The sequence below is a fragment of the Vipera ursinii genome (assembly GCF_947247035.1).
Source record: "Vipera ursinii genome assembly, chromosome: 11".
Lineage (NCBI taxonomy): Eukaryota > Metazoa > Chordata > Lepidosauria > Squamata > Viperidae > Vipera > Vipera ursinii.
This window is the reverse complement of record NC_139524.1, coordinates 8,085,448-8,102,911: the sequence shown is the minus strand read 5'-3', so window position 1 is coordinate 8,102,911 and position 17,464 is coordinate 8,085,448. Positions and strand designations below refer to the sequence as shown.

The 17,464-nt window shown below is 46.1% G+C and overlaps 1 protein-coding gene across 1 annotated transcript in view; it reads right to left on the bottom strand.

The window, feature by feature from the left end:
- ST8SIA2 (ST8 alpha-N-acetyl-neuraminide alpha-2,8-sialyltransferase 2) overlaps window positions 1–9,201 on the bottom strand; it is a gene marked incomplete at both ends in the record, with an annotated part of 28,855 nt that extends 19,654 nt beyond the window's left edge. Inside the window, one exon of the mRNA XM_083371382.1 lies at window positions 9,104–9,201. Within this exon, the coding sequence (XP_083227508.1) occupies window positions 9,104–9,201 (98 nt within the window). The remainder of the gene's footprint in view (window positions 1–9,103) is intronic.
- Between the last annotated feature and the right edge of the window lie 8,263 nt (window positions 9,202–17,464).

Sequence of the window (17,464 nt, the reverse complement as noted above, 5' to 3'; positions counted from 1 at the left end):
CTGTTCAGTTATGGTTTCCACTTAATTCAGTGGGAGGTTATTGTCCTTTCGATAACCTCCATTATGAGCAGCATCATTCATACTGTACCATTCCATAATAATAATAATAAAAGGAGAAAGGTATGTTGATTATAAATAAAGAAATAACCAGGGGCATACTGCGCATCCAGCATTAACTCAAAGGAAACATTCCTAGGAAGACATGAGTTTCATCCTAAAGAGAAGTGAAAAAGAAAAAAGAAAAGAAAAAGAAAGGAAGGAAGGAAGGAAGGAGAGGGGAAAGGGGAAAGGAGAAAAGGGAAAGGGGAAAGGGGAAAGGGGAAAGGGGAGGGGGAAGGGAAGGGAAAAGGGAGGGAGAAAGGAGAGGAGAGAAGGGAAGGCACAAAGGTGACATCTGTTGTGATTCAAGGTCAGCCTGTGGGTTCGGCAGTTGGGTCGGACGACTCAGAGAAGGAGGAGGGGGGTGTTGAAGACCTTGCTGAGGGGGTTGAAGATCTTGCTGATGAGAGCCCTCAGCCAGGCCCCTCCCACTTGGTCACCACGGAGACCCACCTGTGTGAGCCTGACAGCGTGGATGAAGATGACCCACAGCTGGCCCTGTTCAAGGACGCCCGATGCAGGAGGCAGTCAATTAGGAGTAAACAGAGGAAGGCAATGGGGCTTCTCGGAAGGAGGCAGAGAGAAGCCACAGCCTGAACTCTATATAAGGGGAATGTGTGGGGAGGGCTGGTTTGCTGAAGGCAACCGCTTGGATAGTTCATGTTTCTTAAAGCTCCTGTTTCTTGGTTTGTCTTGTTCCGTTTGTTTTTGTGGTAATAAATTTGGCAGGCGTAATTCCAGCCTCTTGCCTTCTTGTAAAAGGGGTTGTCCCTGCCTTTTCTGCAGGGCCAGTAGTAGGCTGGTACAGAACAACATAATTGATTCTCCTTCATTGACTTAAGAAAAGGGGGTATATCATCCAATGATTTCCTGTCTTTAAAAGGTAAAATTCAGTGACAATTTTTGTAGAGCTTCTGGGAAAACAGTTCCAAATGGTTACTAGGATGCTCTCTGATTCACAGTGTTCCCCAAAGCTTTTCAAACAAAAAGATGCCCCTAGACCAGCATTTTACAGTTGAGTCGTCTGCAAGCAGGCAGGATGGAGCAAATGTCTCCTGACTTTTACCTCCAGCGTTCAGATCGACCCGTCTCTTCTTCTGAGTTTCTCATTAACTGGGGTCTTCTTGTTTGGGTCTACATAATTTTTTCTTGGCCACAGCATGGAAGTGCTTTACAATTGGATTAGATTACAGCCCGGGGATTTCCCAGGAACCCTCATTCAGCTACTGTCTTGATCCAACCCAGCCTAGCTTTTTCTGAAATTAGCCATCGTCAAGAAGGTATTGTTGTTTGCTTGCTGTAGATCACTGATGTCCAGCCTTGGCAACTTTAAAACCTATGGACTTCAACTCCCAGAATTCCTCAGCCAGGCTGGCAAGGGAATTCTGGGAGTTGAAGTCCACGAGTCTTAAATTTGTCAAGGTTGGATATCCCCCCTGTAGACCATCTCTCTCTCTCTTTCTTTCTCTCTCTGTCTCTCCCCTCCATCTCTTTCTGTCCCTTCCCCCCCCTCAAATGCAAGGGTACACACATCACTTTTCAATCTAAACACCACCTTTGGCTTTTGAATAGGCATTGGACAAATTCCCAAACATACTGGGTTCAGGATAAGAATGTGGGTTTAACTCCATTTAATTTAAATTAAAGTCATTTACAATACATTAGAGACAGCTAATGGGTACTCCCCATGAATCTGACAATTCCTTCCCCTTTCTGTCACATTAAACATTACAATTTAGTGACCATTATATTAGGAGGGGCTCCGAAAGCTACATTAAAGCTTTCAGGGGGCAACTGTGATTTGAGTTCTCAAATGTATACCCATAATAAAGCACATTATTCTGTACAAAAAAAAAATAGGTATTTGCCTTGAAAGTGTAAACATAAAAAGAAATCCACAGGGTCGGGAAAAAAGCAGAGGTGAAGCCATACATTTAACTACATTCCAATCATACTTATAAACTTAGATACGCATTACACTTTTCCCTTTTGAAGTAAATCGTGTTATGCAAAGGGTAGAAGACAAGTGAGAAGAAGCAAACCAGAGGAATGAAAAATAAGAGATAAGAAAAGGAAATCAAACAAAATCTGATTTATATCAACCCCATTCATTAAATCTCTCCAGTTCTTTCATCTCTGCAAAGCATCCTTTTTTCTAGCACATCTATTCACCACTTCATAGACTGATCGTTGTTTTTAATCCTCTCACTTTATTTTTAGGATTGGATTAGAATGCCAAATACAGAATAACAGAGTTGGAAGGGACGTTGGAGATTTTTCTAATCCAAACCCCTGTGAAAGCAGGAAACACTATATCATACCGGACAAGTGGCTGTTCCAGTCTCTTCTTAAAGCCCTCCAGTGATGGAGCACCCACAACTTCTGGTGGCAAACCGTTCCACTGGTTAATTGTTCTCACTGTGGGGGAATTTGTCCTTAATTTTGGGTTGGATCTCTCTTTGATAAGCTTCTATCCTTTCTTCTTGTCCTGCCCGCAGGTGATTTGGAGAATAGGTCAGTCAACACACTGTGACAGTGCCTGGAATCCAACCATGATTTTGTTTTCCTGTTTTCCCAACCTAGTTAATCTTCCTTCCTATATTGATTTGGCAATTTGACCTACCTTCCTTCCTTCCTTCCTTCCTTCCTTCCTTCCTTCCTTCCTTCCTTCCTTCCTTCCTTCCTTCTGAAGGTGAAAATTTCTCACTTTTGTAGGAAAAAAGTGGATTTTTAAGCATCACCCAATTTTTCTTGACCTTTTCTTGTCATGGGGGTCTGCAAGAGGGCAGGGCTCAAAGTGTCAAGATGGTGGCCAACCATATAATCAAAGCCCACCTTTTTTTAACATCACATTGTATGTATAAAAAGGGTAAGGCTTTCATCACGTGGTGGTGGCAGCCATCCTGACTGTTTTAACCCCCTCCTTATGGATACCTCTGCTTCTTCTTTTATTTTATTTTATTCTTCTTTTATTAGACTCTTAAGTATCCTGTTCCAACTGAAGGTTAAACTAGCATTATAAACACAAGATGAAAGCTTTTACATCGTCTCAGGTAAAAATTTTATTTTATTTTTATTTTAATTCCATTTATATCCCGCCCTTCTCCGAAGACTCAGGGCGGCTTACAAGCTTAGCAGTAGCCTTCATTCTATGTATATGCCTGCTTATTAGGGCTTTCACACACACCCCAAGCGGCATTATTACAAAGTCAGCTTAATTGCCCCCAAGAATCTGGGTCCTCATTTTACCTACCTCGGAAGGATGGAAGGCTGAGTCAACCTTGAGCCTGGTAGGACGCGAACCTGCACTAATTGCAGGCAGCTGGTGTTACTTAAGGAGGCATTAGCCCACTGCTCCACCAAGGCATAACGGGTCTTAAATTTAGCTCGCTGCCTAGAGTCACTTGCTATAGAAATTGAATGAGTGAATGAATGAATGAATAATTAAATAAGTCAACATCCAAAAATATTCTGATCCAATCTGAAGCGTTGTTTCCACTAGTTCGTCTTAGCTGTTGGTTTTACACCAGCTTGACAATGGGCCGTACACCCATTCCACCCATTTTGTTCCATTGAATGAAAAGGGTAAAGATTTTTCAGAAAATAAACAGAAAAAAAGATGAATTGCTCTGAACACAAAGAGAAATTCATCCCAAGCAAATAAGAAACCACACAGAAGCCAATGTCGCATGTGGAAGTACTGGGAAAGAAAACCAACTCATATGCTATAGATTCAGCTTTCCAGAACAGGGAAAGGGGGAAAATACAGAGGGAAAACAGCATGCTTTATAAGACATCAGAAACATATATAATGGTAGTAATAATTCAAACGTTCGCCACAAGTTTCAAACCAAGTCATTTTCCTTTCAATAGTCTGGATTCCCTGCCCAATTTTTATGTATTTCTTAAATACATGGAGCTCTCAAATTTCTTTTCTTTTTTTCCCCTTTTTTCCCCCTCTTCCTTGGATCTTCTCCAGCCATTCCTGCTGACAATCAAAAGCAGAGTTTTCCAGCATTTTGGGAGGGGAACAACACAAACCCTCCAGCATATGGAGCTGAAGCAGCTTCTTGGATGAGAAGCGAAACGTCTTCAAAGAAAAACAAGAAATTCCGGTTGCCTCCTGAAAAAGGCATCTTTAACATCATTTATAGAAAACACCATCCATCCTAACAGACCGAGTTTCAAAAAAGGAAAACCTCGCCTCTTCCAGCAGAATGTGAGCCTGCTGAGGTTACTCTGTCTTGCTTACCACAGACAGGTTACCGAAATACAGTCAAGGGTTACTACTTCTCACACAGGAAGTGACCAGAGCGGAAGTGAACGGCACTGGAAAAAGTGACTTAGGACCATTTCTTCACACTTACGACCGTTGCAGCATCCCCAGGGTCATGGGATCAAAATTCAGACACTTAGCAATTGACTTGTATCTATGACGGTTGCAGGGTCCCCGATCATGGGATCAGCTTTTGCAACCTTCCGACAAGCAAACTCAACCGGGGAAGCCAGATTTCACTAAGCAATGGGGTTACGAACTTAACGTTTGCAGTGATTCGCTTAACAACGGTGGCGAGAAAGGTCATCCAATGGGGCAAAGTTGGCTTTAGCAAACGTTTTCGTTTAGCAATGGAAACTTTGGGCTCAATTGGGGTCGTAAATTGTCCTCTGTCATCTCTTCAGCTGTCCTCAGAAGCTGACTAGAGTTTTGCAAACCTGGGCATGGTGCCGTCCCTGACAGCCCAGGTTATTGTGAAACCCCCACCACCACAAACCTGTGTCACCTTCGGGGACTCCTAGCCAGGGGTGGGATTCAAATAGGTGAACAGCCGGTTCTCTGTGTGGATGCCACTTCTGGAAGTCCGTTCTAGGCCCGGGCAACACAAAAATTAGCTATCGGTTCTGCCGAACTGGTGCGAACCAGCTGAATCCCACCACTGACCCAAGGTGTTAGAGATGACGTTGCTTCCTTAAATGGCCTTTCTTACAAACATCCCTATAAGCAACCTGGATTTTTCTTACATCTCTTAGTAAATGTTTCTGATGTCTTGGCAAAATAGATCATGCTCCTAGCCATGAAAAATTTCCCCAACTTGATCTACCTGGACCATCAATGACTCTCCAGGCTGGGGAAGCGCCGAGTTTAACAGCTCAGGTGCTTTCTCTCTGAATTCAAAGTAAGGCACAGCACTAGAAAGGAAATCAGCTCTCAGACCCATCTGTAGATGTCTCACAGGTTCACGAGAGGGGCTGGCAACCCTTAGCTCTTAGGCTAAGTCTGGCCCTTGACCCATTTCTACACAGGCCTCGGTTTCCTTCCAAAAAGTCATTTGGAAATCCTGCTCCGTCCATGCAGCTGTTGCTCGGAAGGAGAGGAGAGAGAGAGAGAAGGGGAGGGAGGAAGAGGATCAGAGATGGGGGGGGCAGAGATTTGGTGGTCCTAACCACTTTTTGCTGGGGGTTGCCTTCACTCCTTGCCTTGGTTTTGGAGAAGCATGTCGTTTAAAAGCAAAAGTCGCTCAACAACAAAGGCCAGTGAAAGGCTTCGCTTCCCATCTCCCTTTCCACTCTTCCCTTTTCCCTTTCCACTCTTCCCTTTTCCCTTTCCCTTCCTTTTCTCCTTCTATCTCCTTCCCCTTCCCTTCCCTTCTTTCCTGTCGACTAGAGCACAGAGCGCTGCCAATTCTGAGTCTCTCCGTGTGTCGGGGTGTGGGGGTGTGTAGGAGTTTCCAGGCCCCTCCGTTGCTCTCATCCTGTTTATTCACCTGCATGTTCTTTCTGCTCACCTACGACGATGGAGCGAGCGGTTGCCATAGATAAAAGTCATCCCTCTAAGAACAGAAGTTGACTTCTGCCGCGATCACCTTCGAAACTTCTGGAGAAGACCCCTCACCTTCCAGAATTGTCCACACAGAGCTGAGTTGTTCCACCTTTCGAAGTCCTCCTTCGATCTCCAATGTTACCCCTCCGCGGTTCATCCCAATAAACCAGGCTGATGGCAGGTAACCAGGTCCCAGGACGTTGTTAAGGTTCATGAACTTTTGTTTGCAGGAAGGGGGTCAAAAAAGTCAAGATGGCAGCCACAACCATGGGACAGAAAAAACACCCTCTTTTTACATGTACCTAGATTCCTCTTTCTTATAGAAACCAGTCCACCAGCAAGACAAAATACGCTCTTTTCTTTCTCCATCTTCCTCACACAGAAGAACTGAGCTGTAAAAGCTGGTGTCCCTCTGGGCTGCCTCATGATACATTTAACCTAGTTACTCAATTAACCCAAGTCCTGGGTTCACACAAGACACCAAGCCATCATTGCCTAAAGAGACTTAATTTGCAGAGCAGACTAAACCCCAAATCATGAAATCTTCACCCTTGCCAAGGAGTGTCAAGCAACATGGAATAATAAAACTTCTTGCCCTGGTTGCCCCAATGTCAAAAAGATGTTGAGACTCTAGAAAGGGTACAGAGAAGAGCAAAAAAGATGATTAGGGGACTGGAGGCTAAAACATATAGAGAACGGTTGCTGGAATTTAATGAAAAGAAGGGTGACATGATCGCAGTGTTTCAATATCTGAGGGACTGCCACAAAGAAAAGGGGGTCAATCTATTTACCAAATTATCAGAAGGCAGGAAAAGAAGCAACGGATGGAGACTAATCAAGGAGAGAAACAACCTGGAACTAAGGAGAAACTTCCTGACAGTTAGAACAATTAACCAGTGGAACAACCTGCCTCCAGAAGTGGTGAATGCTCCAACACTGGAAGTTGTTAAGAAGAGATCAGACAACTGTTTGTCTGAAATGGTGTAGGGTTTCCTGCCAGAGCAGGGGGTTGGACTAGAAGACCTCCAAGGTTCCTCCCAATTCTGTCATTCTGTTGTTCTAGTTAAGGGTGTGGTGGAAACTCAAACCTGAGATATTGAGTTCCCCCAGACCCAAATCAGATTTGATTCAGCAATGCTTCTGTTTGGTTTTCCAGAGCCACAAGTGCTCTGGATGTTGACAGACACCCCTTGAAGCTTTTCTCATTCATTGAATTGCTCTTCTGGACCACAAGTGACCCCCTCCTGAATTCTACCTCCATCTTAGAGGAAGCCTTGGTGGAGCAGTGGGCTAATGCCTCCTTAAGTAACACCAGCTGCCTGCAATTAGTGCAGGTTCGAGTCCCACCAGGCTCAAGGTTGACTCAGCCTTCCATCCTTCCCAGGTAGGTAAAATGAGGACCCAGATTGTTGGGGGCAATTAAGCTGACTTTGTAATAATGCCACTGGGGTGTGTGTGTGTGAAAGCCCTAATAAGCAGGCATATACATAGAATGAGGGCTACTGCTAAGCTTGTAAGCCGCCCTGAGTCTTTGGAGAAGGGCGGGATATAAATGGAATTAAATTTTTTTTTAAAAAAATCTTCATTGATACCAAAAAGTGCCTTTTTCCAAACAAGGCTGACTAAGAACCATTTGACTGGGTTTTTTTTCCCCTGTCACTTCCAGGATCCTGCCGAGAGCTAATTATTTTTCCCAGATTCTTGACTCATTCCTTGCCGTTGTTAATAGGCCTTAATAAGCCAACAGCCTTCCTCAATGGGTTGGACTCCCAACCCTATTGTCCACAGCCCGTCCTTTACTAGCCCTGCCTGGGTATGAGCTACTGGTCTTTCCTTCTAAGATAGGGTTGCTAGTCAAACTAAGGCAGGGTTGATTTAACTGTGGTTTTATAGAAGTCACAAGGGGGGCGGGGGGGGCGCAGAATCCCACCCAAATTAAAGCCACTATAGAAGCACGGGGCTGCCATGCAAAGCCCATCTCGTTTATTTAACTCACTTTCGCTTCTGTGCTAAATTCTGTGGTGGCAGTCTCAGGCGTCGTGGGAAGGGTAGGTAGGTCTGCCCAATCCGCTGAACAATGAACTCATCAAACCGGCGGGGTTCACACATCATCACGTGAAGCCACCAAACAAGTCACCACCGTTCAGACGAGCCGGGCTTAGCTCCTGGTGCGAACGCAGGTTGCCGGCCCGGTTCGGGGCGCACAGACTAGGTCTCCCCTGGGCTAAGGCTAAGGGTCTTTTCCAAACTCTTCCCAGGGTCTCGTCAGCTCCCTTGCTTGCAAAAAGACTCCCTTCCCCATTTTAGGGGGTCTAAGCGCGGAGGGGTTGCCAAGGCAACTAAAAGTGGGGTTTGCGGGGAATGGGGCTGATCGGCCGTCTTTGGCGAAGTCCCGGAATGGTTCTGCCCCGGCCAGAAGGAGCTGAACTCTGCACTTGCTCAGAGGAACACTGTCGAGGTTCCCTGGCCGGCAGTGGAAGCCGACGCCAAGGTGGAGCCCGGGAAGTGGGGTGCGGAGTCCAGGAGGAGCAAGAGGGGGTCAGAGGGGACCCCCACCCCCAACCGGCCACGCGAATTTCCCGAAACAATCGCAATTGAGGAGCGCGCCGGGCGGGGTGGTTTCCTCCACGCCCCCTTAGCGCGCGCCCTCCCCCCCCCCAAAAAAAAAACCTTCCCTGCTTTGGCTAGCCGCCGATTCTTCGCTCCCGGAGGGGGGGGTTGTGTGTGATAAAAGGAAAGCGTCTTTCCCCCCCCACCTCCCCGCAAGCTCCTTTTCTCCCTCCCTCCTCCAGCCGCCGAGGCAGAACAGGCGGCGCTGGAAACAAAGAAAACTCCGGCGCCCCCTCCCCGCCCTTCCCCCAAGTCCTCTTGGTACCCCCTTTCTTCCAGCAGCCTGTCTTTTGTGTCCCCCACCCACCCACCCACCTACCGCCCCGGGCCCCCCCTGCTGCCTAGGCAAGCCAAGCCGCTCCCTTGCCCCCCACCTGTCTGACCCACCCACCCACCCCGTTTATCAGCTTCCCCACACAGCCCCCCCCCACAATCCCGCCCCCCTCCGGATTTCTCCTGCCTCCAACTGTTCTTAAGCAGCCCCAAGAGAAGAGACCCCTGGCTGGCGGGGAGGATGCGGGGTTGGGTGGGCGGCTGCCTGGGTGGGCTGCCCCTCTCGCGCGCCACTTCTTGTACCCGATCTCCAGTTCGATCTCGGCGATGTCCGCCAAAAGCAGGATTCCCACGAGCAGGGTGAGCAGCGCCAGCGTCCAGCTCCGGCAGGGCAGCGGCATGGTTCCGGGGCCAGCCCGGCCGCGACAAGATCCGAGTGGCTGCTGGAGGAGCAGGAGGAGGAGGAGGAGGAGGAGGAGGAGGAGGAGGAGGGGGGAGGAGGAGGAGGAGAGGAGGAGGAGGAGGAGGAGGAGGAGGAGGAGAGGAGGGGGGGAGGAGGTTGAGGAGGAGGAGAGGAGGGGGGAGGAGGCTGAACTGCAGAAAACGGTGTGTTGCCGGGGGTGGGGTGGGGTGGGGGGTTTGTCGAAGAAGGTGGGGCGGTTTTCCTTTTGATCCCGAACGCCCTCCGCTCCCGAAGGAAGCGGGTCTCGGAGCTCTGGAGTTTGGAAACTGCCTTGAACCCTAAAAACGGGAAGCTGCGGCTGCTTGCCGAGGGTCCCTCTCCCTGCAGCCGCGCCCCCCCTCCCCCGCCCACGCCTCCCCCCTTCACCGCATCTTCTGGCCGGTAAATCCAACTTCCATCTCCGTCCAGGATGAATCGGAATTCTTTCTCTGTCTCAGGATCCCCCCTGCGCGGTTTTCTCTGCCTCCCTCCCCCCCCCCTCGCTGCTTTCTCCTCCCTCTGCGACGCCCCTTTGCAAAGTTTCAGCCCCCCCTTTCTTTCTCTCTCTTTCTCTGTTCCTTTCTCTCTTTCGCTGCTCTTCTCTCTCTCTCTCTCTCTTCTCTGTTTCTCCCTCTTTCTCTTCTCTGTTTCTCTTTCACTGTTTTCTCTCTCTCTTTCTCTCTCCCCCTTTCTCTCTCTTTCACTGTTTCTCTCTATCTGTCTCTCTCTTCTCTGCTTCTCGCTCCCCCTCTCTTTCTCTGTTTCTCTTTCTCTCTCTCCCTTTCTCTGTTTCTCTCTCTGTGTGTTTCGCTCCTGTTTCTCTCTCTTTCACTGTTTCAATCTCTCTCTTTCTATCTGTCTCTCTCTTCTCTTTTTTCTTTCTCCCCCTTTCTCTGTTTCTCTCTCTTTCACTGTTTCTCTCTCTTTCTGTCTGTCTGCCTCTCTCTGTTTCTCTCTCTCTCTATTTCTCCCTCATTCTCTTATTTGTTTCTCTCCCTCTCTCTCTCTCTCTCTCTTTCTCTTTCTCTCTCTCTCTCTCTCTCTCTCTCTCTCTCTCTCTCTCTCTCTCTCTCTTTCTCTCTTTCTCATGTACGCTTACCAATTGAATCTGGGGGAACCCAACAGCAGCCCATTCAGAGGCGTAACAATCTTGGGATCAAGCTTTGCAGCTATCTTTACCTTGCCGGAATCCTCATTACAAGTAGTCCTTGACTTACAACTATTCATTTAGTGACCGTTCAAAGTTGCAACGTCACTGGGGGAAAAAAATTGACTTGCGGCCATTTTTCACACAAGTGCCAATTCCAGGAAGCGTTTGATGCTGTGCTTTAGTGTTTAGGGGAAGAAGACATGTAGGCATTCTGGAAGTAACAGGAAAGGGACTCGCAACTCTCTTACCTGTAGCCAACGGGCAACAGGGGGGTTCCAACCTGGCCACCTGTTGGGGTGGGGGAGTCCTTTAAAAAGGAGGGCAACTGTAGAAACGAACCAAAAGAACCACGTGTCTTCCTATTGGCTAGAGATGCCTTTTGCTAAAGCCACAAGAGTTGCGTTCCACAATGCATGAAAGGGTCAGCCAAATCCAGCATGAGACAGGATGGCCAGGGATACTCTAAAATGCCTCCTTCGGGAAGGAAAGTTAAATCCAAAAGAGGAGTGCAGAAAGGAGAAGAGAAAAATGTTCCCCGGGTTGTCGGCCGATTGTTGGAAGTGTGGTAAAGGGATTGGCACATATGTTCACTTATGGTGGACATGTCCGGAAGTGGTTAGATATTGGACGAGGATCCAAAAATGGATAGAGGAAATCCCAGGGTGTTTAGTTGATCTTAAACCATAGATGTATCTGCTTGGCTCCAGGCCTGGAAATATTAAGAGGGGAATATGGTATTTGGTTTTACATATTTTAATGGTGGCAAGGATGGGGTATGCTCAATTTTGGAAGGCAAATCATACCCCGCCGGATGAAGCTATAATTAGGAGAATACTTGATTGTGCTGAAGCAGACACATTGACCAAGAAGTTGAAGGGTAAAGAAGAGACACCAGCATTTCTATCGTGGAATAAATGGTATATTTGGATGGATAAAAGATTAAAGAAATGAGGGTGGCTTGGAGGTTGGTCAAAAATGAAGTGATATAGTTTTTGTTAATGAATAAGCTTTGGAGCTGGATGGTTATAAGAGACTTAATGAGCGGAATATAATTGTTAGTTTAGAAATAGATATAATTTAATCTAATAAGCAGGCATATACATAGAATGAAGGCTACTGCTAAGCTTGTAAGCCGCCCTGAGTCTTCCGAGAAGGGCGGGATATAAATGGAATTAAAATAAAAAATAAATAAAATAAAATAAATTTGAAATTTTTGAAATAGTTTTCAATTTTTCGATTTCTTCGTTTTCTGTATATTGTAAGTGAGTTTTTTTGTTTTTGTTGGTGTATGGTGTGTTTTTAACATGAAATGTAAGTAAAGATTTATTTTATATATATATATAAAAGAAAAAGTGGGCGATGGGCGTCACAAATGCAACATAAATAGCTACAGAAATACATTTGAAGAGGGCATCCCAAGGAGATCAAGGGTTAAGAGAAAAAAAACCCAAGAACTTCCTCAAATTATTTTCAAGCAGAAAAAAAAAATCACCCAGGAAGTAGTGGTTGGGCCATCAGAGGACAAAGGGGTGAATGGAGAGATCTGGGGCATCGTGGAGAAACTGAATGAAAGTTTGGTGAAGCATCAGGCTAGGAACCAGGTGATGGTGAGTTTAGTCCTGCCTTCAGCCTGAAAAACCATTGGGTGACTTTAGGCAAATCACCAGCAGACAATGAGTTCTGGTCCTACCTTGGCCATGAAAATGTTGTTGTTAGTTGCAAAGTTGTGTCCAACCCATTGCGACCCCATGGCCAATGTTCCTCCAGGCCTTCCTGTCCTCTACCATCTTCTGGAGTCCCTTTAAGCTCACGCCTCCTGCTTCAGTGACTCCATCCAGCCACCTCATTCTCTGTCGTCCCATTCTTCTCTTGCCCTCAACCTTTCCCAGCATTAGTTTCTTCTCCAGTGAGTCCTTCCTTCTCATTAGGTGGCCAACGTATTTGAGTTTCCGCTTCAGGATCTGGCCTTCTAAAGAGCAGTCAGGGTTGATTTCCTCTAGGACTGACCTGTTTGATCGCCTTGCAGTCCAAGGGACTCACAGGAGTCTTCTCCAGCACCATAGTTCAAAGGCCTCAATTCTTTGGTGCTCGGCCTTTCTTATGGTCCAACTTTCACTGCCATACATTGCGACTGGGAAGACCGTAGCCTTGACTATACACACTTTCGTTGGCAGGGTGATGTCTCTGTTTTTTAGTGTGCTGTCTAGATTTGCCATGGCTTTCCTCCCCAGGAGCAAGCATCTAAAAGAAGCATGAAAGCTAGCTGGATGATTTTGGGCCAATCACTCTCCTTCAGCCCAACCCACCTGACAAGGTTGCTGTTATAGGGAAAATAGGAGGAAGAAGGAAATATTAGGTATGTTCACCTCCTTAGTTACTTATAGAGGCAGGATTATTTATTTATTTATTTATTTAGCGTATGGCTGGTCACACACCGAATTAAAAGCACTTCATATTTACAAGTTAAAACAGTTAAAACAATTTTTTTTTTAAAAAAAAGAAGCAATTATAAAACCTAAGAGGAAAACAGAAATAACATTTCAGAGTTTAATGTCGAGTTTGGAGATCTAGTCAGTAGCTGCCGTCGTTACGCAGAGGAAGTCCTTAAAATCTCCTGGGTATCTTCTTATTAGTGCATTCCCTCACTGTATGTTGGATAGTCTGTCGGGGAGCCCCGCAGTCACATTGTGCTGAAGGTGTCTTTCCCCATTTATACAGAGAATCGGCACACACCCCATGAGTCGTTCTAATTCTATTGTATGTCACCCATACTTGTCAGGGTAGATTAAATCCTGGAGGTATACTATTAGGATTTCTGAATATGCTCAGAAATATCTTGGGAGGTATAGCTACTCCATGCTTCCATCCACTTTTGTATAGTGCTCTGATGTTCGGCCAGCAGCTTAAGCACTGTGAGGAGTCGTGGATTTCTTGACTTTAATCGACATCTTAAGAGATCAGAGGTATAGGCATGAATGGGTAGAGTGGAGTTTAGGCAGGATAATTTTTTTAAAAAAAAAATTGAATAAGGAGATTGTATTCCTTTCTCTCTTAGAAGCTGTAAGAACAGGGGTCATTCCAGGAACTGATTGGAAAGATAGATCCCCCCCTCTTTGATAAAGTATTTCTTCTTCACCTTGTATAAACCGGGGGATGTGGTTTCAGAAGACCTGATGGTGACCCTCAACTGTGATGATAAGTCGTAGACTACCTGTAATCTCAAAAACTTGGACTTAACACCAGGTTGGAGATGGTTAACCTCCCAAGAGGCATTGCAGAGGACTAGCCGTGGGAACAGAGTAAGTCTCCATCTTCTGCTTGCAAGCCTCCAGTTTAGCTGGTAGGAGAACCCAAACGTTAGATGAGAAAAAGCTTTTGTCCGTTCTCATCTTTGCTGGTGTCTCAGAGTAGCACAATTAGCCTTAGCTCGTGGCGTCTTAAAATCTTTATCCAAGTTCCGAATCCAAGCAGGGTCAACCCTGGTTCATATGTGGATGGGAGACCATCAAGAGTCCTTGTACTGCTGCGATACCAGGAAATTGCAAAGATAAATAAGTAAGTCCTGGAAAACGTGCAGTGACCAAATACATAAGTCCCTTCTGTGTTTTTGTGCAAGCAAAACTCCACAGTTTGTGAAACCCCCGGGAATCAAGCTGGAATTGAGGCCATCCTTCTCTTTTATAGCATTATTCAATTATCATAAACAGTGGGAGGGGAGGAACAGTTAAGCAAAGAAATGAACTGCTGATAAAAAGGATGAAATTATAGCGGGGCAATATTTCAAGGGAACAATCATTCTACGGGTGTGGAAAGGAAGAGAGAACCATCAACACTATTCAGTCCTTATAAAAGGTAAAGTTTCCCCCACACGTGCGTGCTAGTCATTTACGACTCTAGGGGCCGGTGCTCATCTCCGTTTCAAAGCCGAAGAGCCAGCGCTTGTCCGAGGACGTCTCTGTGGTCATGTGGCCGGCATGACTAGAGGCCAAAGGCGCACGGAACGCTGTTACCTTCCCACCGTAGTGGTCACTATTTTTCTACTTGCTTTTTTACGTGCTTTCGAACTGCTAGGTTGGCAGAAGCTGGGATGAGTAACAGGCGCTCACTCTGCTACGCGGCACTCAGGATTCGACCCACCAAACTGCCGACCTTCTGATCGACAAGTTCAGTGTCCTAACCCACTGAGCCACCGCATCCCTTATTCAGTCCTTATATGATTTGGGGGAAAAATTTTTTTCAGGGGGGTGGGCTCTTCTTTTTATGCCTCTGCCTATTTGGCTTATCGGATCCTTTGGACCTTCAACTATGTAGAGAAATGCCTTGTTTGTCCCCTTATTAATCGTCAGGGATTAAATCCTGCAGAGTCTTGTGGTTGACTAATTTTGCCATTGCGTCAACTAGCCTCTTTGTCTGCCGCTGGACTGGACTCTTGGTACATCCAGTAGCTTTTTGGGAGAATTTCTGTGTAGCTTTTTTTTTTTTTTTAAAAATGATCTTTTTAAAAATTTTATTGATGCTCTTTTGCACACATTTTAACCTTTAAAAGATGGAAAAGGGCAAATGGGCACTTTAAAAAAAAACTTGGAGGTTTAAGGTCTCCGAGCTACAAAAGAAGGGTGATCTAATCTCACTTTTTCTTTTATATATATATATGTGAAAATTAAAAGGGACGCGGTGGCTCAGTGGGTTAGGACGCTGAGCTTGTCGATCAGAAGGTCGGCAATTTGGCGGGTCGAATCCCGAGTGCTGCGTAACAGAGTGAGCGCCTGTTACTCGTCCCAGCTTTTGCCAACCTAGCAGTTCGAAAGCACCTAAAAATGCAAGTAGAAAAATAGGGACCACTACGGTGGGAAGGTAACAGCGTTCCGTGCGCCTTTGGCATCTAGTCATGCCGGCCACATGACCACGGAAACGTCCTCGGACAAGCGCTGGCTCTTCGGCTTTGAAACAGAGATGAGCACCGGCCCCTAGAGTCGGAAACGACTAGCACGCATGTGCAGGGGAACCTTTACCTTTACCTTTATGTGAAAATTATACACATTTTGTTATGTTTTTGTTCTTTTACTGGAATGCCTCTGTTCTCCTGTTTCAGGTTTTCTGTGTTAGGAAACAGACTGAGACAGACAAACATAAGACCACAAGGAAGTTGACGATGCATCAGGTATCCATGAAAATGCCCCATTGAAAGCAGAATGAACAAGTTATGGGAATGGTTGAAATTTAAATGAGACACTTGCCATGGGAAACTCTTGACCACAAAGAGGCTGTGGCTTACTCATTAAGATCCTTTTCTAACTCTAAACCTCCATTGGTCCAAACCAAGATTTTTTTTTAAAAAAATCTAGAACAGGTGAGGAACAAGAAAAAACAATCCCAGCAGCTCAGTTCTCAAACGTTAGCAAGCGCCAAGAGTCATCCAAATCCTGTTAACTTTTAGCAGTAACAAAATGCAGAGCTTTGGTGTTTACACAAGGGAGCTTATGAATAAACACCTTCAATGTATCCTTCTATAACCGGATCTGCTGGAGATGCAATTCCAAAATTGCCCACCAATATGACTCCAGGCCACTTAACTTCACATTTTGCTTGCTTGTGTGTGGTCCATAGGTTTGAGCCGTGGTGCCGTAGTGGTTAGAATGCAGTATTGCAGACTAACTCTGCCCACTGCCAGGAATTCGATCCTCTACCAGCTCAAAGTTGACTCAGCCTTCCATCGTTGCGAGGTTGGTAAAATGAGGGCCCAGACTGTTGGGGAAAATATACTGACTCTGCAAACTGCTTAGAGAGGGCTGTAAAGCACTGCAAAGCAGTATATAAGTTTAAGTGCTATTGCTTGTTTGCTCCTTCCTTCCTTCCCTCCCTCCCTCCCTCCCTCCCAGTGGTTAGAATCAGTATCATAGGCTAATTCTGCCCACTGCCAGCAGTTCGATTCTCACTGCCTTCAAGGTGGACTGAAACTTCCATCCTTCCAAAGTTGGTGAAATGAGGACCCAGATTGTTGGGGTCCATATGCTGACTCTGTAAACCACTTAAGAGAGGGCTGTAAAGCATTATACGAAGCGGTATATAAGTCTAAATGCTACTGCTATTGTCTTGAGATGAAAGTATTAGATCTGATGAAAATTTGCCTGGAATCTGAAAAATGCTTTTACCCCATCAGTAAGACAATTCTAACAATGCGGCCTCAGCTGAAAGGCGGTTGCGTGTTTTGGTGTTTTGGCTTTCAGGTCTAAGATTACATTGCACAGGGATGTGCCACCTGCTTTTGGAGTCAAGGAGTAAAAAATTAAAAATAAAAAGGAATGTTTCTCCATTGCGAGTTTGAACTGGCTGAATTGGTTGAACTGGTTGCCAGTTCAAACTAGACAAGCACTCTTTGCTCATTACAGGTAGTCCTTAAGCAAATCAGTGCAGTCGTTAAGTGATTGTGCAGTCATCAATTGTTCCAGATTATCCCATTGGCTACGCATGTCGGAAGCTGGCAAGGATGTAAAGGGTGATCACTCTGGGATGATGCAACTATTGCAAATACATGCTGGGCTGTCCAGCACCCAAACTGTGATCACCTGACTGTGGGGATGCTGCGATGGTTGTAAGTGCAACTACTGGTTGTAAGTCACTTTTTCAGTGGTTTTTTTTAATGATTGCTAAATGGATGGCTGTAAGTCAAAGACTACGTTACTGAACCCTCTCCTTTTACTGGTTCTATCCCAAGTCACTTCCTGCCCTGATTTCCTCCAGAGTGATGGGGGTGGCAGAGCTTCACAGAGTTTGCATCTCTTGAGATTCTCTCTAGAACAAGGCTCCTCAACCCCCGGGCCATGGACTGGTACCGGGCCGCGGCATGCCAGCAACTGGTCCGCACAAACAAGCAAAACCCCATTCGCGAGATGCAGGCAGCCCCCACCGGTCCATGGAAAAACCTCTCTCCACGGAACCGGTCCCTGGTGCCCAAAAAGTTGGGGACATCTGTTCTAGAATACAGGAGGCTGCACAGTCTTCTGTTAAGAGAGTTTTAATTTGGATTGTGGCGCTCAGCAACCCCCCCCCCCCCAAAACTGGCCCAAGGTCA